The 24,259-nt window shown below is 41.3% G+C and overlaps 1 protein-coding gene across 1 annotated transcript; it reads right to left on the bottom strand.

The window, feature by feature from the left end:
• Positions 1-1,182: 1,182 nt before the first annotated feature.
• ZBTB43 (zinc finger and BTB domain containing 43) lies at positions 1,183-20,267 on the bottom strand. The gene is made up of 2 exons (XM_081065396.1): positions 20,153-20,267; positions 1,183-4,145 (listed from the first exon to the last, which is right to left on the bottom strand). The coding sequence occupies exon 2, from the start codon at positions 4,120-4,122 to the stop codon at positions 2,704-2,706; it is 1,419 nt and encodes a 472-aa protein (XP_080921522.1). The 5' UTR covers positions 4,123-4,145; positions 20,153-20,267; the 3' UTR covers positions 1,183-2,703.
• Between the last annotated feature and the right edge of the window lie 3,992 nt (positions 20,268-24,259).

Below are 24,259 nucleotides of genomic sequence, written 5' to 3'. Positions count from 1 at the left end.
AAAAATGGTAGCAATACAGTATGATCTGATCCTAAAGAGCAGAGTTTATAAAAATTCACTTTTAATATCCAAACTAAGGCAATCCCCAGCTCCCACGTCTCTGAACATGGCTGCATTTCAGATGCCCAACCATCTCACAGGGTCTGGATGACCTGATTAGCAACCCTAATTTTTACGGAAACCCCAACTCTCATGAAAAATGTAAAACAGCAGATGTGAGGAACTTACACTTTAAATTCTACAGCTAGTAGCTGATGTGCATATGAGGATTTCAGCTAAAGATATACCTCTCCTCACGTGAAATAAGTCCCAGCATCGCTGACTGCTTCCAAAACTGTCACCCAAAGGTGCCCACCAGCCCTGGCTGAACAAAAGCTCGTCAGCATTACTTATGACGAGGGTGCTGCTGATTTCAGCAAAACTGAAGGATCATGATTTTTCCTGACTATTTTCATTTTACCTCTCAGACTCGTCTCCCCAAATGTCCCAACGCTCATTTGAATATCATCTTTAATGGGACACAGCACATCAAACCTTCCAAACAGGCAGAAAATGGTTTACTAATTCCATGGAAGAGGGTGATCAAACAAAATGGCTTCACCGCCTCAGTACTGAAATTCCTAGGAGCAATAAAACAGTTTCTTCGTCACACATAATGGCTAGGATCATACCTAAAACCCAGCGGCTTCTGACATGAGAAAAAAGGAAAGGAGCCACTGAGCTTGATTGTACAGTCACCTCTACACACTTCTGTCAGGTACACAGAGACGGGAGTGCTAACTGGAGAATTGTCAACACTAAGAGGGTAAGAACGTGGCAAACAACCAAGAGGTAACAGCTAGTCTCTAGGTTATAAAAAGCAATATGTATATATATAGATATACATATATGTATGTGTATATATATATATGTATATGTATATATATCTATTTATAATAAAGTTTTAAATACAAAGTGCTTTTTTTATATCGAGAATGATACAGTGTTCATGAATAGATAGATCCCTGTTTTGTAATCTTGATTACAAGAGTTAACCGGTGAGTAAGTCCTTTCTTTCCCCTTTCCAGACAACATTCAGCAGGTAAAACGCCTTGGTGGTAGGAGCTTGAGGACCAGACGCCATCGCCAGCAATGTCTATCACATTAGAGCAACACCAAACTTTTAAAACAAAATTTCATCCCAAATCCAAGAAGTTATTTTTATTTTAAGGAAGAAAAGTTTCCACTCGGAGTAAGAGAGCAGTAAGTTTCTGGGAAAGTTGACATGAGAGTAGCACTCCGTACTACCCTGGGGATAACATCAGGTATCTTACACAGTCAAACATCCTGAGTATAAGCTTGCTTTTTACCTTCAAACATCTGACTGATTGGCAGAAAAGATCTCAGAATAGCTGCGTATCTTATTGTTTTTGCTAGGAATGGCTACGAGGACTTGTAAATGTATGCAGCTTTACCTGTCATTTGGGAGCATGAATCTGTAGACTACTTTCTAAAATGAGGACTCCTTTGCCCCTTTTAAAACACATTGCCAGGACTCCTAAAGAACTGGTAGTATTAGCTCAGTGCCCTCCCCTGAAAGACTATCGACCCCACCAGTGTATTTTCCAGACTCCTCTTTTCTTGGGCAGCGTTTTCCCCCCTCAAGTGTAACCTGCCACTCAAAAGTCTGCTATTGGGCAACTCACTCTGACAGCTGGAGAGTCACTGCAGCACTCCAGGAATCCCTGAAGTTCCCAGGTAACTCTCAGCTGTGACTTTTGGCTCCTGCTCACTAAATGTGGTCACTGACTGACCTCTTTGGGAAGCACCATAATCTAAGACAGCAAAACGGCTGCAGCAGCCAATGGTACCGTGGTCAGTCCCAGCAGGCTAGATGTCTGCCAGCCATAGAGCAAATCCCACTGTGGAGATGCTACAATGAAACCAAAAGGATTCGGGACAGCAAACCAATTAGGAATACCTATCTGTGGCACGCTAGAGAATTACAATTAGACGCAATTGTTCGAACTAAATGTTAGTATTGAAATACAACACTTCGCCTTATCAAGAGTCTGAAACACATTGTGACAGTGGCATCTTACAGAAATTGAAGCTTGTACCATAAGTTGTTTTCTACTTAGAATGGCGCCCTCTTAGTATCTCCATTTTACGTAAAATACCCTTTAGAAAGAATGAAACCAGACAAGAGAGCTGTTACTCAATTTCGCATCCTAGGAATCACATTATTTGTAGCTTTTACAGAAGTAGCATTTCATTCATTGAAGCAGCTACCAAAACAAATCCACATTACCTAAGTATCTATAGTAAGAGCAAAATAAAATTCCAATGTGACCTTGTAATGAGTGCTCGAACGCTGCTGCCACCTGAAGTGGAACTGGTGGGCTAAACCCAGTCCCACGTGCAGACCCCTCCTTCACCAGGTCTGCCTGCCTCCCTCACCACAGACCTCAAGGTTGACACTGCCAGCTGGCAGGTGCGTTAACTTACCCCTATTACCTACTCCAGGCCTGGACTGGAACATACAAATCTGACAAATTAGATTTTTTTAATTGGCCTACTTAGAACTGGTCTTTCAGAAATATCTTCCTTTTTTTTTTTTAAGCTTCTCTCATAATAGCAAGTAGCACATATCATCTGTGCCCAGATTTGCATAATTACCATCGTTTATTTTTGTGCCTGCCACTCAAGGGCCAGCTCCTATTTTTAGTTAGCCTCAGCCGTATTCTGCTCAGCTGTATTCTGCTCAGCCTTCGCAGCTTCGTAAGACTTGGTACAAGAAGTCACATGCCTGTGGAAACTGTCCCTCCACATAAACCTCCTTGCACAGATATTACACTCATAGGGCTTTATGCCTGTGTGGATTTTCATGTGGCCCACGAGATGGTGCTTCATTTTGAATTTCTTACCACAGACCCCACAGCCGTAAGGCCGGAGACCGAGGTGCATACTCATGTGGCGATCTCTCTGGCTCTTGTGAGTGAAACTTTTCCCACACTGGCAAGGATACAGCTTGTCGGTGGCTGAGAATCCTAAGTGGGAAGCTTCTTCTTTAATCCCTGCTACCATTTCAATATTCTCGCTGTAGCCCGCTGAGAGGGCAGCCTCCTGTCTGTGTCCAAGGAGATTTCCATCCGACCGCTCCCCGGAAAACTCTTCCATGGAAGAGCCATAGAAATCCACCTGCTCGTCGTAATTGCTTTCATCAGCCTGCTCGTCAAACTCGGCTTCCACTTTTTTCTCCCCGAGGTGAAAGTCGTCCTCCACTCCCGAGGGCTGGACGGCGTGCTCCGTCTGCATGGTGCTGACGGACTCGGTGACCTGGTGCTCGTCGTAAGCCGCGTGCACATCCATGCCCTCGCACGCCTGCTCGAAGCGCTCGGGCTTCACGTGGATCCAGCGTTTGTGGGCCATGATGCTGGGCTTGCTGTACAGAGGCCGGGTGTAGTGAAACTCGGCACTGTCACTGGCCCCCTCCTCCCCGTCCTGGCTCGCCATTTCAGTGCTCAGCCGGTCATGCTCCGTGGACGAGTTGCTGGGAAGGTACTCGTGCTCGGTGAGCTGAGATGACAGCTCGTCTTTGGTGCTCTCCTCTTCATTCTCTCCATCTCTCAGTTCCTGGGATTTGGGGAAGTCAGCGTGGCCCCCTGAGCCCAGCTCAAAGCTTTCTACCAGGCCATTGTAACTACTGCTGCTTGGAGACTGGTGGTCACTGCTGTGATTTAGCTTCTGATAAAGGACTGTCGGGTTTCCCTCGAGAACCTCAGTGCATTTGTCCACCACATGCCACATCTGGAGGAAGCTGGCTGCTGTTAAGTAACTAACAATCTCGGGAGCAGGCATTACTAGACGTCCCGTGTAACTAGATAGGAGAATGTTCTCAAACACTCTTGGGTTCATCACATCAGGCAAGACAATCCTCCTGCTGTTTTTCAGGAGGACCTGGTCACAAAAGTAGGGCGAACTGGCAGCAAGAACAGCTTTGTGTGCCCGGAAAATGTGGCCCTGCACGACAATGGAGACATCACATAGTTGTCCTTGCTGGCGCTGTTGGTTCAGTTTCTGCAGAATGGTGCTGGAAAAATCAGGAAATTCTACTCGAAAAGAGTTTGTTCCAGGCTCCATTTCATCACAAATCTTGTTCAGTGCTACAAGAGAAAGAAAAATTAGTACGAATTCCAGCCCAATTGATCACTAAGCAAACAGGTTCCACGGTCCTGTAACGTCCCCGTGTCTGTGGGCACTAGTGGGTGGGGCAAGGCTCGCAGGTGTGAGCTTGCCCAAAGCAGGAATCACCCACCACGCTTCACGGCATTAACTCTTGATTTTGCCGGTGTCTATGAATGAGAGAATAGAATCCAGAGACATTAGATTTGCGAACCAAAGAAATCGCCCAAGTAAAACAAAGTGAACATTTCTAGTCAAAATAAACATATGTATGAAAATGATATTGTTTTTAAGAGGCCTCCGATTTAACCCAAATTTTCAAGTTGGGATGTGGAAGAAAGTGAGGATGGAAGAAAGTGAGGCAGAAGGCTGAGGCAGGAGCGAACTCGGCCACTGCTAGGATCCAGCGAGGGTGCAAGGGGCAAGGGGGCTGTGCCAGAACAATTGTTTGGGTCCCTCCACAGGGGTGAACTCGCGGAGACCCCGAACAATGTGAGTTGCTCTAGATGCCATCAGAATTTTGGCCCTTTAGGAGCTTCTGATAATGTGAAAAAAATGAAATGGCAAGGCCAGGTATTCCTTCTACATGGTGGTCTTCAAATTGTTTAAAAAGTTACAGACCAAAGAGGATAGTAAATATCGCCTCTGTTACTGAATGAACTCAATCTTAAGATGAAGTTGTAAAAGAGAATAAGGGATTAGTTGCGTTGTTATTGTACACCTCTTTTGTGGGGTAAATCAGGCATTAGGGACAATTTCTAACAAAGGCAATCAACAAGATGAACTTTATACGAGCTCCTGCTCATGCCCCATAATTCCATAGTAAATTCACACAAACCACAACACCCAACAGGTTTACCAGTACTATTTGTCACCTGGCTCTTGTCTACATTAAAACACTGCTAAGTCCCAGGTGGGAGATAAAAGAACCAGACAACCCAAACAAAGGTTGCAAGTCATGTTTGGGATGGGGAGAGATGCCAAAAGAAGAAACTAATGTTTGTTGAGTAATTACTATATACCAGGGGCTGTACACCTTTTTTCACTCGACGTTTACAATGACTCTGCAAATGTAGGGATGGATATTTTCAAGTTCAGCTATTTTAATTAATCAACCCAAGGTTAAAATAAAAGCTACTTTTTTTTTTATTAAGTTGGGATTTGAATCTAGGTTTCTATTATTCTAAAGCCTATTTTTCCTAACACGTCATTCTGCCTCATCTAAGACGACGCCAAAATACCAGATTAGTCATTGATAATTTCAAGAAGACTGAGGTTTTAGAATGAAGTATTAGTTTATGCTTTATACCTCTTACAACATTTTATCATAATTAAAAGACCAGGAAACAAACTAATTATTTGCAGTTTCTAAAAGTTAACCGGTAAATATATAGACTAGAGGTATGTAAATTCTGAGAACTACATCTGGGTAAACAGATTATCTGTTAGATCTCATCACTGTAGAATTTGCTTTTAGCTCTTTGAAAAAAAATGGGAAGAGGGACTAATACACACATGTAAAAAAACTTACAGAAGCTGCTATAAAAACACGTCTCCACTATCTTTTCCTAGTGTGTTCCCCCCAAAGTAAATCACCATTAACAACCTCCAGTATGTATTTCTAGACACATCTATGTGCATATAGCAGAATAAATCCTATATATCCTTTAAAAGTCCCTACCAAAATAGGTTAACAGCATTTTATTCTGCGCTTAGCTTTTGTCACTTACTGTATCTTGCAGATCTTCCGACATGCTATAGACTGATTTTTCCCCCCCAAAAAACTCATGTCGAAACCTATTCACCCAATGTGACTGGGAGGTGGGGCCTTTGGGAGGTATTGAGGTCATGAGGGCAGAGTCCTTATAAATGGGACACCTCATAAAAGAGACACCGGAGAATTCCCTGTGTCGAAAAGATAGCTATCAATGAGCAGTGTCCTCACCAGATAATGAATCTGCCAGCACCTTGACCTTGGACTTCCCAGCCTCCAGAACTGGGAAGAATAAATTTCTGTTTATAAGCCACCCAGTCTATAGAATTTTGTTATAGTAGCTCCAATGGACTGAGACACCACATTAGTACAAAAGAGCTCACTCATTCCGTTTAATGGCTGTACAACTTCTTGCAGTACGGGTTCATCAGAATTTAAGCAGTTTTCTTCTTACAGAATTTTAATTGTCTAGGTTTTTGAAATTATGGACATCTGTGCACAACAATCTTGGCAAATCTTTGGAAATACCTACAGGTTAATCTCTCCTGGGGGAATTACTGGAAATATCTGTAGGTTAATCTCTACCAGGGGAATTACTGGGTCAAAGGGCTGTGCACTTGGCATTCTGATATAGATTACCTAACTACTTCCTAGAAAGGTTGCAGCAAGTCACACTCCTACCTACAGTGATGACACCGTCTACTCCCCCACATTCTCACCAACACTGGATGTTATCAAATAGGAAAAAAAGGTTGGCAAAACTCTAAACTGAATAATCCATGATTCAACTGTTGTTTTCATCAACATTTCTTTAAGTATGAATGAGATCCTCTTTACTCATGTTTACTGGTCATTTGTTTTTCCTATAAATTATCAGTCATCCTTTGCTCAAATAAATTGGGTAATTCATCTTATTGATTTGTAGTTTGTTTGTAAATTCAGGAAATTAACTTTCAATTTATGTAAATTACTCAATCTTTGCTTTTATGGTTCCAGGGCTTTGTGTTTGACATAAAAACACACTCACAACTCTGAGGTTATTTTTAAAAAATAAAAAGAATTAGTTAGGTTTTTTCCTGGTACTTTTTTTTTTTTATTAAAAAAAGCATTTAAACCTTTAACATACAAAGAGTTTATTTTGTCATAAGGAATAAGATTGGGATCCAGCCCTTTCCCCTTCAAAATGGCTAGACTGGTTTTCCAACACTGTTTACTGAATATCCATTTTTTTTCTTCAAGATTTCAAATATCTATTGTGGAATTTTAAATGACTGACAATAAGACTTTTAAAAAGTTCTACAAAAATAAATGCCGTGACATTACAAAAAACGGTGAAGTAGGAAGCTCTAGAGGTTAGTCCCTCCACCAGAACAAACAGTAAGTTAATAAAATAATCAGAATCAACTATTTTGGAACTCTGGAATCCGATCAGAGACTACAGAAACCAAAGCAATGCTTGATGAAAGGAGAGGCTGCTGGAAGTTGCTGAGAGAGCAGTGTGCCCAAACCAGCCTCCATCTCCATTCCTCAGCCCTGCCACAGCCTGTGGGACATTGGCCCACGTTCCTGCAGTGGCTTGCTGATGTCAGGGTGGACAAGGAGCATGTCCTCCAAAAACAGGGCTTCGCATCCTGGCCAAGCTGGCAGACCCACAGTGTGTTTTGCCCCCTTCACAGGCTGACCTCACAGATAATGCAACAGAAACTTGTGACTACATACAACAAGGAATACTACCAACTTTGCAAAATAGTTTGGAAAAATCACCATACAAACAGGCAACTGTAGCCATCAACAAGTAACAAAAGAAATCTCCCAGGAGGGGAAGAATCTGATTTTAAAAGTTACCACATTAGCATACTCAAAATGTTCCAGTTCTCAACCAAAATTACAAAGTATAAAAAGGAAAAAAACTGGTGTATTGGGGGGGAGGGGAGAAAGAATTAGACAGAAACCATCCCTGAGGAATTAGACATTGGAATTACTAGTCAAAAATGTTAAATCAACTGTCTTGTATATGCTCAAATTGCTAAAAACATACAAACAAAACCCACCCTTATGTGACACAGAACTAAAGGAAATGAGAACAATGTCGACATAGAGTTATAAATTATAAAAAGGAACCAAGTAGAAATTCTGGAGCTAAAAAGTATAATAGCTGTGTTGTGGGCTGAACTGCACACCCCCCTCCACCATTCACATGTTGAAGCCCTATACCTCTATACACCCCAGGGACCCAGAATGTGACTACATTTGGGTATGAGCCCTTTAAAGAGGTAATTAAGTTAAAATGGGGTTTAGGATGGGTCCTAATCTAATCTGACTGGTGATTTTGTAAGAAATGAAATTTGGACACACCAAGACACGTCAGAGGTATGTGCAATGTGAAGACACAGTGAAAAAGTGGCCATCTGCAAGCCAAGGAGAAATTCTCAAGAGAAACCAAATCTTCCAACATCATGATCTGACTTCTAGCCTCTAGAATGGTGGGGGGAAAAAGGAAAAAAAGTCTGTTATTTAAGTCACCTAGCCCGTGGCAGACCTAGGAAACAAATACAAATCGAAATTAAAAATTCACAAAAGGAGTTCAATGGCGGATTTAAAGCAGGCAGAAGGAAAAAAAAAATCAGCAAACTCAATGATAAAGCAACTAAAATGATCCAGTCTGAGGAGTAGAAAGAAGGATGAAGAAAAATGAACAGAATCTGAGGTACCTGTGGGACAAGATACCATCAAATGTACCAATATGCACACCATAGGAGTCTCAGAAGAAAGGACAGAAAAGGTATTAAAAAAAATAATGGGGGGGCGGCCAGATGGCTCAGTTGGTTAGAGCACGAGCTCTGAACAACAGGGTTGCCAGTTCGATTCCCACATGGGCCAGTGAGACGCGCCCTCCACAATTAGACTGAAGACAATGAGCTGAGCTGCCGGTGGAGCCGGAGCGGCGGGATGGCTCAGTTGGTTAGAGCACGAGCTCTTAACAAGGTTGCTGGTTCAGTTCCCGCATGGGATGGTGGGCTGCGCCCCCTGCAACTAAAGATTGAAAACGGCGACTGGACTTGGAGCTGAGCTGTGCCCTCCTCAACTAGATTGAAGGACGATTGATGGGTCCTGGAAAAGCACATGTACCCCAATATTCCCCAATAAAAATAATTAATTAATTTAATTAAAATAATTTAAAAATAAATAATGGCTGAAAACTTTCCAAATTTGACAAAAGATACACCTACATATCCAAGAAGCTCAATAAACTCCAAGTAGGATAAAGTTAAAGAGATTGACATGAGACATATTATATAAGTCACGTAGTAGAAAGCCAAAAACAAGGAAGAATCTTGAAAACACAAGAAAAGCCACTCATCACATAAAAGATTAACAGCCAATTTCTCATTAGAAACCATGGAGGCCAGAGGGCAGTGGTATGACATACAAGGTGTGATCAAACCATACGGTGAATATTTAAATTTAAAAAATAATTTATTACAGTAAAGACACATTTCCATTAATCCCCCTCAAAATCCTCCCCCCTCCACCTCCCGCTTTGACACACCTACCCCATCACTCTTGCCACTTTCTGAAGCACTTCTGGACGCCCTCTTTCATGTCTTTAGTTGTGCTGTCATGGCTGCCTCAATGTCCTGAATCGATTCAAAATGTTTACCTTTCATGGTCATTTTGACTTTGGGGAAGAGCCAGAAATCGCACGATGCCAGATCCAGTGAATAAGGTGGATGAGGACACACTGTAATGATTTGACAGCAACTGCCATATACCAGAAGCGAAGTGTGACATGGAGCATTGTCATGATGGAGGATTATTTATGGCACACTTTAAAACACACCTTCTGTCAACCATAGCTCACACCCAACTGACTGCACCAAACAAGCTGAAACCTGTCACACACTGTTACTAAGGTTCGACACGCCACTTCCCGTATTGAAGATCCCTGCCTTTCCATTGGATGGCACTCGGCAGCAGCATTCACCATATTTTGTGATCACAATGGAAAGGCTCCGTGTCACACATCGCTTCTGATACAGCAATTTTCTGCCAAATAAAAACATTACGGTGCGTCCTCATCCACCTTATTCACCAGACCTGGCATCGTGTGGCTCTGGCTCTTCCCCAAAGTTAAAATGACCATGGAAAGTAAATGTTTTGAATCAATTCAGGACATCGAGGCGGCCACAACAGCACAACTAAAGATACGAAAGAGGACTTCCAGAGCTGCTTCAGAAAGTGGCAAGAACGAGGGGACAAAGTGTGTTCGAAGCGAGGGGGAGTATTTGGAGGGGGATCAATGGCAATGTGTCTTTTACTGTAATAATTTTTTTATTTAAACAGTCACCATATTTTTGATCACACCTCATATTTAAAATGCAAGAAGAAAAATCTGTCAACCAAGAAGTCTATGTCTGGCAAAGAATGAGGAGCCATTAAGATATTCCCAGATAAGCAAGAGCTAATGGTGTCATTCATTATCAACAGATCTCGTCTGCAAGAAATGATAAAGGGGTCCTTCTGAGTGAGATAAAAAAACACGAGCTAGTAATTCAAAGCCATATGAAGGAATAAAGACTAGTGATAAAGGTAACAACATAGGTACGCATACATATAGAAGCTGATATGATTACACTTTTGGTTTATGACTCTTTTCCTATTTGACTTAAAAGGCAAATGCATAGAACAATCATTATACATCTGTGTTAACAGGCACACGGGTATTAAGATGTAATCTGTGACAACAATATAAAAGGGAAGGAAAGGCGTATAGGAGCAGAGCATTTGTATGCTATTGCAACTAAGCTTGAACTAGTCAAACTGGTTGTTATACGTTTACAGTGTTCATTGTAAACCTCACAGTAACTACTAGGAAAATAACTAAAAAATATACATGCAAAGGAAAGAAGGAAATCAAAATGGAATATCAAAAAAAAACTTTTTTAAAGGTAGTAAATGGAGGAATTGAGGAACAAAAACATACAAGAGATACAGAAAACCAATAGCTAAATGGCAGCAGTAAATCCTTCCTCCAATTGAAAGACAGAGATTGGCAGAGTCTTATTTATATGTTGTCTCTAAGAGATTCACGTCAGCTACAAAGGCACAAAGAGGCTGAAAGTCAATTGATGAAAAAGATACTCCATGTAAAGAGTAACCAACAGAGAGAGGGGGTGGCTATATTATTATACGTCAAAGCAGATTAAAGAACATTATATTGACAAAAGGTTCAATCTATCAAGAAGATATATCAATTATATATATAGCAATAGAAATATAATGAAGCAAAACATATGAAGCAAAACTGGACGGAATTGAAGAGAGGGACAGATTTACTGGTGGAGACTTCAATACCTCACTTTCAATAATGGATAGAAAAACCAGACAGAAGATCTACAAGGAAATAGATCAAACATTATAAATCAATTATACCTAAAAGACAGATACAGAACACACACACAAAAGAATGAAGTTCTGATATATGCTACATGAACATTGAAATTATGCTAAAAATAAACCATCATGCTAAGCATTAGGTTAAATAAGCTAGACATAAAAGTACAAATGTTGTATAAATCCATGTATCTGAAGTACCTAGAACAGGCAAATTCATAGAGACAGAAAGTAGATTGGAGGTCACCATGGGCTCGGGGGAGTTATTGCTTAATGAGGAGTGTTTCTGTTTGGGATGATGGAAAATTTTGGGAAACAGTGGTACTGTTACACAATACTGTAAGTGTACTTAATGCCACTGAATCGCACACTTGAAAATGGTTAAAATGGCAAATTGAATGATATATGCTTTTACCACACATTAAAAAACCACTGGAAAAAAGGCATGTAACCTTAACTGTGTCAAGGTGGCAACAGTACTTGCAATTTAACAAGTGTCTGATCTCTGCCCTTAATTTTGGGTGAGTGTGGCATTTCTACATATTCCCTGATCTTAGTAATAGGCAAAGCCTGAACTTCTACAGGTTTCCCTGCTGTATAAGCAATATTTACAAACTTACAGGCAGCCGTGATATATATTAATAGTATAGTTGCTGTTTTGTTTAAAAGACTTTCATAGAAGTAATGAATTAACTCACGAAAAACAACAACATAAAACACTATATGTAAGGTACTGTGGGGGATTTCTAAGATGATCAAGGAATTTCACAGCCCAGAGTTTATAATCTGGTAGGGGAGACAAAACACATGCGCACAATCCTGTTACTCAAGGCAAAGGCTGATAAAACGCACAAAAGAATTACAAACCCAGGAGGAATTCAGAAGAGGAAACCTAGTATACCCCAGAGTTATATATCTTGTCACTATAAAGTTTGGTGTCACCAGGGTAAGAGGAAGACTTGAGGGCAGCATATAATTGTTCCCATTTACCACATCCTAACAACTGCCCCCCCCAAAAAAAGAAATCTAAAAAAATATGGAAACATTGGCTTGAATCCTGGAAAATAGGGGTTCAAGTTATCTATATGCCACAAACTTTAATTAAGGATATAGTAGAGATGGGGCCAGACTGAAGGGAGACATTGCCCTTGCAACTGCACCTGCTACAACAGGCAATCCTAGGATGGATACCGTGTTTCCCCGAAAATAAGACCTAGCCGGACAATCAGCTCTAATGCGTCTTTTGGAGCAAAAATTAATATAAGACCCGGTCTTATTTTACTATAAGACCGGGTCTTATATAATATAATACCTGTCTTATTTTACTATAAGACCGGGTCTTATATAATATAATACCTGTCTTATATTAATTTTTGCTCCAAAAGACGCATTAGAGCTGATCGTCCACCTAGGTCTTATTTTCAAGGAAATGCAATAATAGCAGCGATTGTGACAGAGAACAACTAATACCAGTTCACTTGGAAGATCCGTAGCTAAAAGGCCAGGGTGGACCATGGGACAGGTCCTGCAGATTGGCAAAATTCAGAGGTGGTTGCACTGGGATACCAAAGGTTGCCTCAGCAAAGATTTTTTTTAGAAACTTGACATGAGAGGGTGGGGCTCAGTAATAGCGCCAGGAAGGAGGCAAAGGTATCACCCATCATTTGCCAGCTGGGACAAAGAGACTTGAGGAGGTCCCTGTGATCATCACAATTTCACCAACAGAGAAGAAAGTGCACAGAGCTCAAGCTCTCCTCAAAGTACCTAAGACCCAGCCTCTGGTCTCAGCCATTCCACTCAAGCTACGACCTGGTGTTAATATGGTTCAGCCTGTTCTCTAGCAAAAGAGCAGAGTTGATTCTACCAGCATTCCGGTATATGATGAAGGACCAAAACCAATCCACCCACAAAGGGAGAAAATTTCAGACCTGAACAGAATGCTTCCCTCTAAAAAAATTAATAAACAGTAAGTAAGTGGGGTCTGTAAGTAGATCTACAATAACAAAAAAGAAGGAAATAGTAAGGGATAAACAGAGTACAATTTAGATAGCATTTTTAAACTAAAATTTTCCACCAACTTACGAAAACATGGCCTCTATGAATGAAGTATAAAAAAGATGAGACAGAATAACCGGATGATATGTAAATTAACAATAAAGCTGACTGAATTACAGACGTAAGGAAACTAATAGAGCAGAAATTTTAACAGGCAGTAAGAAGCAGAACTGCAACTGCAGAAAATGGAATCAATGATGTGGAAGGCACTTTGGGGAACTTCAATCAAAATGCAGGAGAAGGATACACTATAAACACAGCAAGAGAAAAGATAATAGAACAAGACATCAGAGACTAGAGTTCCAACGTATAGCTAATTAGTGTCCTTGGGAGAAAGAACAAAACAAATGAAGTAGAAGGAATAATCAAATAAAATATTTAATAGAAGAAAACTTCTCTTGAGTGGAAAACCTCAAGCATTCACAAGAGTCTTGTAGTGGGGACAAATTAGCCCCAAACAAAATGCAGTTCTGTTCCTGCTAAATACAGAAAGCTTAATAACAAGCCTCAAAAGGATCAAACTATTTTCAGTAACTTAATTGTGTTCCAGAACAAAGCTTGAGAATATTTGCAGAATATAAAAATATCCAGAACCCAGCAAGGTAAAATTCATGTCTGGCACCCAGTAAAAAAACAAAAAAAAAAAAAACAAAACAAAAAACACCAGGCATGCCAAGGAGCCTGAAAATATAACCCATAATAAAGAGAGAAAAAAAATCTAGTAATAGAAACAGACCCAGAATGACAGATTTATACAATTGGTAGAAAATTCTACATTCCATATGTTCAAGAAAACAGAGGAAAATTAACCATATTAGGTAAACAGGGAAGCTGTAAAAAAAGACCCAGGTGGAATTCCTACGATTAAAACAAAACAAAACAAAACAAAGACTGGATGGGAGTATCAACAGAATTAACACTGCAGAAGAAAAGATTAGTGAACTTGAAAGCACAGTAATAGAAACAACCTAAAATAAAACAGAGAGAAAAATAAAAGAGAAGGAGGAACAGAGTATCAGTGAGCTGTGGGACAACTTCAAGGTGCCTGATTGGAATTCCTGAAGGAGGGGAGTGAAAGGGTATAGGGGCCGAAATTTATTTGAAGAAGCAACAGCTAAAATCTTTCCAAATTTGATGAACATGATAAACCCACAGATACCGTACAAGAAGCTCAACAAAGCCCAGACACAAGAAACATGAAGAAAACTACACCAAGGTATATCATAATCAAATCATTTAAAACCAGCAATGAAGAAAAATCTTAAACGCAGTCAGAAGAAAAAAAAAGACCCACTGTGTATAGAGGACCAAAGATAAGAAAGGCTGCAAACTTCTTTAAGAAACAATGCCAACCAAGAGAAAGAAGACAATGAAAGACATAAAACATCATTAAAGTACTGAAAGAAAAAACTGTCAACCTAGAGTTCCGTACCTACCCAATCAAAACAACTTTCAAAATGAAGGCAAAATACTTTAGAATTAACCACCAAAAAAGGTCAAATGTAAACAAACAAACAACAAAAAAACCCACAGAAAACAAACAGGTATATGAAAACAAAAATAAGTTGGACAAATGTATTTCATATCAAAGTAAAATTCAATGTAAAAAGCATCAAATGGTATGCAAGTTTATTGTTAAGTGATGAATTTATAACTCACAATGAGGGTTACCTTGTGAACTTTTATCTGTAAATGTAGTATGGTCTTCAAAAAACAACAGTGACAGAAACATAACTGTAGTAAGAAATATAAATATGCCTTCTTTAATCCTTAATAAATCAAGCAGACAAAGGACTAATTAGGATCTAGAGGTTTACATTGGTATCATTAATAAGGCTAATTTAACTGAAACATACAACCTCTGTAAGCCTACAAATAATCCATCTCCTTTTTCAATTTCCACAGGACATTTACAAAAGTGAGCATGTAAGTGACCACAGCGAGCACCAATAAACTCCCCAAAGCAGAAATGCAGACATAGAGTCCATCTGACTACATGTGATTACACAATGTAATAAATCTAGAAAATTAAAAGCATAAAATTTTAAAAGCCATTCAATAATTAAGTATTCTTAATTCCTAAAACAATGAAGAAATTAAAACTGAAATGTCAAATTCACAAAATTAGGAATAAGAAATGGAACATAATCACATTATGGAAACTTATTAAAATAGAAGCTATTTCCACACTAATAAATTTTAAAGTTTCATTAATAGAAAGTATTATAGAAAAATATAAATGATCAGAATTGGCCTGAAAGAAAAAAAATCTGAGCAGATTAATAACTGCAAAGAAATTACAAACCACATTCGAATGATTTTCATAAGTACACCAGGCCCTTTTGGGAAAATTCAGTAAAGCACATTTTATGGGAAAATTCAGTAAAACAAATTAATTCCTATGCTACATAAACTGTTTCAGAGGGGAAGAAAGGGGCAAGGGAATAAGGGTAGGAGAAAACTTGCTAATTATTTTTATATAAAATCCTGGTATCAAAACAAAACAACAAAGAAAGAAACTATAAGCCTATCTCGTTTAGTAACATAGAAAGAAAAATTACAAATCATACGGCATTCTGGTCTGTTTAATCTCTTGTGGGTTGTGAACATGACACACTGAAGAATAAATTGAATTACTGGTCCCATCACACTTAGGGTAAGATCTTAAGATGATAGCAAAATTACTACCAAAAGCCATCTCACAAACTCTCCCTCAGCTCTTTCATTCAAGACCACGCCTGGTGGTGACACAAACATAATTAATCACCTGTGTGTCTTTCTGCAAGTCACAGGGAATGATGGGAGATAAACCTGGAAAGGATGGGTGGTGACACAGACATCATTACCTGTCTTTCTACAAGTCACAGGGAGTGATGGGAGATAAACCTGGAAAGGATGACGGGACTACCCTGCCAAAGGCTGAGTCTGAGCTTCACGTGTGGGCACTGGGGATCAGCACTGAAAATTTTGGAGTGACATGTGAAATATGTCCAGGAAGGAAAATCTGTTGATGGATTTAAAGAAGGAGCAGTTCTCAAGTACAGGCTACATACAAGATTTCAGTAAATACAGTCCAGGTTTGACAGCAATGAAAGTACCAGTGAATATGGAAAACGAAGGTAGAATGGATGGGACTGACTCGATCAGTAGGCAGGCAGACTAAAGAGTAGTGAAAGGTAAAAATAATACCGTTAAGAAAGTAAAAAGATAACCTACAACAGGGGGAAAACATATGCAAATCATATAACTTTTAATTTTTGAATAATTTTAGATTTATAGAAAAGATGCAAAAGAATGCTGAGATTTCCCATATGCCCCTCACCCAGTTTAATATTAATATCTTACATTACCACGGCACATTTGTCAAAAATAGAAAACCAACATCATTTCAGTTTTAATGGTCAATGCCTATGTAATTTTGCAGAATTAAGTATCTTTTGGAAAAGTGTTTTCGGTCTCTAGACCATGGTCAATCAGCATTCCTAATTGAAACACTCTAGCCAAACAAAGAACTTAGTAAAACCTGTTTTAGGATTTCTAAAAAACAAGCTACCTATTTTATGAATCTCCCTTTACCTATTTCCCTTTCATTTGGAGCCATAGCTGAGTGTTTTACCTAAAACTTCAGAGATGAAAAAAAGAAAGTATGATGTGCCCCTATGTTTATTGAAATATGATTTACAATAGCCAAGATATGGAAGCAACCCAGGTGTCCATCCATAGATAAATGGATGGACACACACACACACACACACACACACACACACAGGAATATTATTCAGCAATAAAAAAATAAAATCTTGCCATTTGTGACAACATGGATGGACCTGGAAGGTATTACACTAAGTAAAGACAAAGACAAACACCGTATAATTTCACTTGTATGTGGAATCTGAAAAAAAAACGAACAAACAAAACAAAACTAGACACATAGAAAGAGAACAAACTGATAATTGCCAGAGGAGAGAGAAGTGGGGGGATGGGTAAAGAAGGTAAAGGGGAATAAGATGTACAAACTTCCAGTTATAAAATAAATCAACCATAAAGATGTAGTGTACAGCACAGGGAATATAGTCAATAATATTGTGACAACTGCACAGTGACAGATGGTGACTAGACTTACTGTGGTGATCACATCATAAGATATATAAATGTCGAATCACTATGTTGTATACCTGAAACTAATATTGTATGCCAACTATAATGAAATTTTTTTAAAAAAGAAGGTATGGCTCTAGCCACTAACTCCCCACTTATCAGTCATCCTGCCATTCATTACATTACAATAAAGCCAAGGAAATCTTTTTAACTGCACCCTCTCATATTCATTAGAATTCAGGATAAGAAGCTCAAATCAAGAAAGCAGAGGCAAAAAGTCCCTCGTTTCACCAAAATTATTAACCATATACCAACAAAAGAAAAGTTTTTTTTCCCTCAGTATGTTACAAATAAGACAAATCTTTCTATTCTTATTGTAGATATAAATAAGGTAAAAAGGAAAAGTTCATGAAAAATATATATAGAACATATTCAGTGGATTTTAAGAGGCGCATTTTTTTAAATTTCTGCAAAATCAGGATGTGATGGCCAGGTGGAAACTGTAATAGTTGTCACTGCCTGAGATAGTGACAGAGCATTCCTGAGAGCCTCATCAATGTTTTAGATGGCACAAAGGACGACACCGTGGAAAAGCATGGACACAACTCTAAACTGAAAGTATTCAAACGAGAAGGAATGTTAAGAAGTTTACTGAACACTTTAAACAACTTATTCCACTTATTTTTTCTTTTTATATATGCCTTAGAATGATATTTAGAATGTCTAAATAAGTCTAAACATTTTTTCAAAAAGAATTTTTAAAAGCCTAATGATAAGAAAGCATATGGCATAGATTAATTAGCTGTGTTTTCCTTTGGTGGCACATAAAATAATCGATGGTATCTACAGATTCAACACAGTAGCATTTCAGCAGCTAGTGTTTCCCTGAAAATAAGACCTAACAGGGCCATCTGCTCGAATGCATCTTTTGGAGTAAAAATTAATGTAAGACCCGGTCTTACAATTAATATAAGACCGGGTCTTACATTAATTTTTGTTCCAAAAGACGCATTAGAGCTGATGGTCCGGCTAGGTCTTAATTTCAGGGAAACATGGTACATCTTATAAGAAAGCTTGATAAACTACAGGCAATCTGATAAGCTTAAATAAGAGAACACAAACAAGGGCCTCACCCGTGAGAACACACATAAGAAATAACATAATTTTGCATTATTTTAGTAAAAAAGACTCTTTTCCCAACCCCATGAATTTTCTTCATGTGAAAAGTAAAATCTTCCTTCAAAGAGCTTGTTAGTTCCAGGTGTCTCCCATGAGAGATTGTTTTTCTTTTGTGGCACTGCGGTAAAATGTACTTCACCTAAAATTTACCATTTTAACCATTTTGAAGTGTACTCTTGGTGGCAATTAAGTACGTTCACCATGTGATGCAACCGTCACCACTAACCGTTCCCAGAACTTTTTCATCATCCCAAATTACAACTCCGTATGCATTAAATAATTTCCCCCCATTCCCTCCTCTCCCAGTACCTGGGAAACTAGATTCTGCTTCTTAGATACTGTGCGTAAGCTTCCTCAAACACTATTTGTGCCTTTGCGTCTGCCTTATTTCTCCAGTGAGTACTTTTGTAAAGCAAACAGCGAACCCCAGAGTATTGTTTCTCCTAATGTAATTGTACATCCCGACGACCTCCGAACTAAGGATACAGTTCTCCCAGCAATTCTGCTCCTGCTCCACGAGCCCCAAGGGCAGAGGATCTCCGACCGACCTTTCCTTAGCCTGCAGTCAGGCCCCATGGCGCAGCTGTACCTCCGAGAGCAGGCTGTGCAGAGCCCTGGAGGCCACGCTGGGCGACGGCGCACAGGGAAGCAGGCTGCTCTGCAGGCCTGGGACACCAGGGATCGGGAAAGACAGGGATTCGCCCAGGCGCGCGGGCTCCGCGCTGGCCTCGCGGCGGCCTGCCGGCCGATCCTGCGCCCTAGCGCTTAGGCTGGGCAGACACCTGTCAGCGCTGAGGCCAGGCTGCAGTCTCGTCTCTGTCAACAGCGCAGGAAGCTGCACGGGTCCTGAGTCACCTTCCCGGCCCCGCCTGCCAAACCCAGTTAGAGAGGCAGAAACAAGTGACAAAGGCAGAGAGAGAGAGAGCAACTCGGGTGGCCAACGAAGGAGACTAAGGCGTGAGAGGGGAACAGAGGGTCGAGAGACCAGAAGCGAGGCGGGGACGGACATCAAGATGCTCACAGAGGGGCTCCAGAGAAACCGAGTGGAGGGAACGACAAAGTTGACGGCGCCGGGTTGAGAGGCAAAAAGGGCAGGGGACAACAGGTGACAACAGACAGCAACACAGGTGAAACACAGAGATAAACACAGACGTCCGCGAAATCCGGGCGCGGTTCGTCCTCCGGGTCGGGGCTCGGACCCGAGGCAGCGGCGCCGCGCCCACCCGGCGCCCGCGACAGGCCGGCGGGCGGACACGGGCTGATCTCTAAGCGCCCAGGTCCGCCAGGTCCGCCACCGCGGGGTGACCTTGGGCGAGACGCTGCCTCGGGGGCGTGGGTGTCGCGGTAGGCGCGCCGGGGTGGCAGGGGACCGCAAAGGTGGGACCGGGGCACCGGGACGCCAGCCGCCTGCGCGCTGCCGAAGCATCCCGGTCGGCGGAAGAGGCCTGGCAGGACCGGCGGCGCGCGCCGGGACCTCGGAGCAGCCCTTACACCTCCCCGGCTGCCCTCCCTGTCCCCTCGCTGCCCGTGGTCCCGACGCTGCCGTACCTGCCAAGGGCTCGGCGCTCACACAGCCGGCCCGGGACACTTTCCGCCACCCGCACCGGCCCCGCTTCAGCCGTCGCCGCCGCGAGCGCCTCCGCCTGCACCCCCCGCCCCCGGAAACGCTTCCCGATCCCGCCCGCCGAAACGGGCAGTGCTTCCGGGGATGCGCGGAGATGAAGCGCTGTGAGCATGCGTGCGTGGCTCACGCTCCGGCCGGGGCTCCGCCGGGCGCTCCGAGCCCCTGGCGCCTGCGCGGCGTCGCGTGGAGCCGGGCACTCCGCGGGAGGGACTGCGTGTCCTCCGCTTTGACCGACCTCAGCCTGCCCAGCACAGAGACGGCACGTCGTTTTGGCCTCCACGGCGCGTGGTGGATGCTCGGTAGATGTCCAGTGAAAGGACCAGTGAGCGCCCTCTGTGTGGCAAGCGTTGTGCTCGGCACCCCGAGGAAACACCTCATTTTGTGCAGGTACCAGAAGAGATCCTTTGATCCCGGGGGAGGGACTCCTTCACCCCAGTTGGACGGAATGACTCGTACTTGGGCAAAACTAATCACGGTCATCTCGTTCTAAGTACCCCAGTGCTTGGGCTCGGCACAGTCACGTGACCAACTTCTGGCCCGTGGTACTGACTGCGGAAGTCATTGAGGGAGGCTTCTGGAAAAGATTGTTTTGTTCTGTAACCAGTTCTCTGGGACTCCTAGTTGAGTATGCTCCGTAAGTACTTTGCTGCTTTCACTGTGTTCTCCCTGCCTCTGACGGGTGGAAGTTCAGTCACTGTCATGTGCTTGTGACAAGCAAATGCTGAGGCCGGCGAAGCGGAAAGACTGAGCAAGCCTGGGTCTCCTGTGACATCACGCGATGGCTCCAGGATTGAACGGCTCACCTCCGGACGTTCTGTGGCATGGGCCTAATGCACTTCTCACTTGGACTGTGTTTCTGGCAGTTTTGTAGACGGCATGTTTGTATGTACAACCACAACAAGATATATAAAATTGCTAGGAGAAATACTGAAAACACCCTTTTAAGTGCACCCTTTGAACTTGCAAGAAAGTCAGGAAAATGGTCTGAAGCCAGGAAGAAAGGAGAAACGCAGGCCTGGGGAGATAGAGTTGATATTCAGAAGTTACGCACAGGTACAATCTACACCTGTTCCGTTGGTTGGTGCATGTGCTATATTGACAAATATTTTGAAAATCATCTCTCGAGGTAAGTAGACAGTGATGCTGCTACCAGCTGTAGGGTCATCTGCCTGGGTCCAGGCGGGATGAGAGCCAAATTGGAACATCAGGTTAGGACCCAAGAAGGAATATATCTTCAGAGGAAGGATAAACTAGAGGAAATCTGCCCTGCAGAGGCAGGCAGCAAGAAAGTTGTCTCTCTCTGCCTTGGTTCTGAGTGGAGAGATAAAACATTTCCCTAGTAGATGTATGGCCACACTGTTTGCATGGTCTAAACGCCCACAAGTTGAACATTTCAATGTAAAATGGGCCTGGGTAGATAGTACCTATGGTACTTGGTCAAAGCAAACATAAGTCCTCGCTGGAAGAACAGTCAGCACAGGTCTCAAAGAATTCCCACAGATAGGCTTCCAAATGAATATGAACTCACAGTCAAAACCCATGAAGAAATAAGCAAAGAAGACAAGCAGCAGAGACAGATCCATTTTTAAATGTGTAGCTGTTTGGAAGGGTTAAATACCAAATTAGATACAGCTGAAGAGAAATAAGTGAACTAAAAGATAGATTTGAAGAAAATCCAAAAGGCATCCCAAAGAGGCAAGGAAACAGATAAGACTGAGAAAGCACATCATAAATTTATCACTTTTGTTTAAAAGAGATAATAAAGTAAATGTGAGCAAGGCAGTTGTCAGATGATGATGGCTAAGAATTTTCCAGAATGGATGAAAGAGAAAAATCTTCAAGAGACACAATGAATCCCAAATAGGATGGGGGAGGGGGCAAAAAAAAACCAGATCCAGTCTGGTGAAACTGCAAAACACGAAAGTACAAGAGATGATTTTAAAAGCAGACAGAGAAGTAAGTCTGAAAATCTACAATGAAATGACAGTTATACCAACCCCTGACTGTTCAACGGCAAGAATGGGAGCAACGATAACAATAATATCATGAAAAAATGTCATTAATGAAACAGTCTTTTTTTTAAAAAGTAACCAATGTATTTTTTAAATTATTATTTTTTTTTAAATGGGAAATAGTGTTTTTTTTTTCCAGGGCCCATCAACTCCAAGTCAAGTTGTTGTCCTTCAATCTAGCTGTGGAGGGCACAGCTCAGCTCCAAGTCCAGTTGCCATTTTCAATTTTAGTTGCACCATCCCATGCGGGAATTGAACGGGCAACCTTGTTAAGGGCTCACTCTCTAACCAATGAGCCATCCGCCGCCCATGAAGTAATAGTCTTAATGTGATGAGAGAAAATAAGTGTGTACCTAGAAGTGTATACTCAGCAAACAATGTTTCAAGAATGAACACACAATGCTTTTCATATCAACAAAACTAAAGAGTTACTACCAACAGAGTTTAACCAAAGGACCTTCTAGAAGACACATTTCAGGAGGAAATAAAATCCCAAAAGGAAGCTCCAAGGAACAATAAGGGTGGGTGGGCAAACAAAATGGCAAACGTGGGTAAATATAATTAAACATCAAGGGCAAAAAACGAGAATACTTTGTCATTTGTGGGCTTAAAAAAGGTAAAAACAAAAGAATGGAATGATAGTATATAAAATATAAGAGGATTATTGAAGTTAAAGCATCAAAAAGTGTATATCAGTTATCTATTGCATAACAAGGAGCCACAAAACCTCAGCGGCATACAACTGTATGTGTTGATTGCTCACATGCCTGGTGTCTGCTCGGGGTGGGTTAGGAAGCTCTGACGAGCTTGGCTGGGCTTTCTTGCAAGTCTGGGGTCAGCTAATCCAGGATGGCCTTCACTGCGACCCTTGACTCTTCTCTATGCTTCTCTCACTCACCAGCCAGGTAGTCTGGATATGTTCTCATGGCAATATGTTCTCAGGGCAGGGGCCCAAAAGAAAGCAAATGGAAATGCACAAGCACATTTTCAAGACTCCTTACATGTCATTGGCCAAAGCAAGTCACATGGCTGAGTCCAGAGTTACAGTAGGAGAGACCTATGAAGGATTACGGCACAGGGTTTGCTTACAGGGGAAGTGAAGAATTGGACTCATTAGTTCAATCAATCTAACATCTTTGCACTGTCCATAAAAATATTAATTAGCATTAGACTTTTAATTAAATATGAATGTTAAAATTTTGAGGTTTACTATTGAAAGGATAAAAAATAAGAGTTATTGACCAAACCAGAAGAAAAAAACGTGACATTTAAAAAAAGAAGGAAATAAAGGCAGAAACAAAGGAACATAAAAAGTGGAAAAACTACAAGGCACAAAATAAAGTGAAAAAAATTCAAGGGTATCAGTAATTGCAATAAATATATTTTTTTAAAAAAAATCTAAACCTAGGTAAAAGACAAATTGCAACTCCACTTGTTTTTTTTTTAAATCAAACTTAATACACTGTTTAAAACACAAAAATGGAAAATTTGAAGTAAAAGCATAGTAAACGAGAGTCTTCTGGGTCTGTTAGCTATATTAACATGGCAAAAAGCATTGCTAGACATAATGTGCTGAATTGTGTTATTGTTCTCAGTAATTTGCAGTCCCTCCCTGTAGGAAGCCTGTACTTCCCAGCCGGTGGACTTCAGGCTTGGTCACTGAAATGTGAATGGAAGCTGAGCTGAGCTTTAAGAACCATTGTTCTTTCTGCCTCAAGAAGATCAGGTTCCAGATGGGGACATGCTTTCTGCCTGGATCCTTGAATGAAGATAACATGGAATGAAGAATGGGTAGTACTACAAATGACCCACAAAGGATGTATTACACAAGTGAAAAATTAACCCTTATTGTTGTAAACCAGAGATTTTTACGTTAGGTGTGGTCATGTGGCTTCCTTTGAATAATGTAATATGAAACGTGTCACTTGCAGGTGGGTGCTCTAAGAATGAGTTCATGATTTGGCTGTCATTCGGTTTCTGCAGCCTAACTCAACAAAAGATGACTGGTACAGATAGGCT

This window comes from Rhinolophus hipposideros, assembly GCF_964194185.1.
Source record: "Rhinolophus hipposideros genome assembly, chromosome: 11".
NCBI classification, from domain to species: domain Eukaryota; kingdom Metazoa; phylum Chordata; class Mammalia; order Chiroptera; family Rhinolophidae; genus Rhinolophus; species Rhinolophus hipposideros.
The sequence above is the reverse complement of the archived record's forward strand: the minus strand, read 5'-3'. Positions and strand labels throughout refer to the sequence as shown.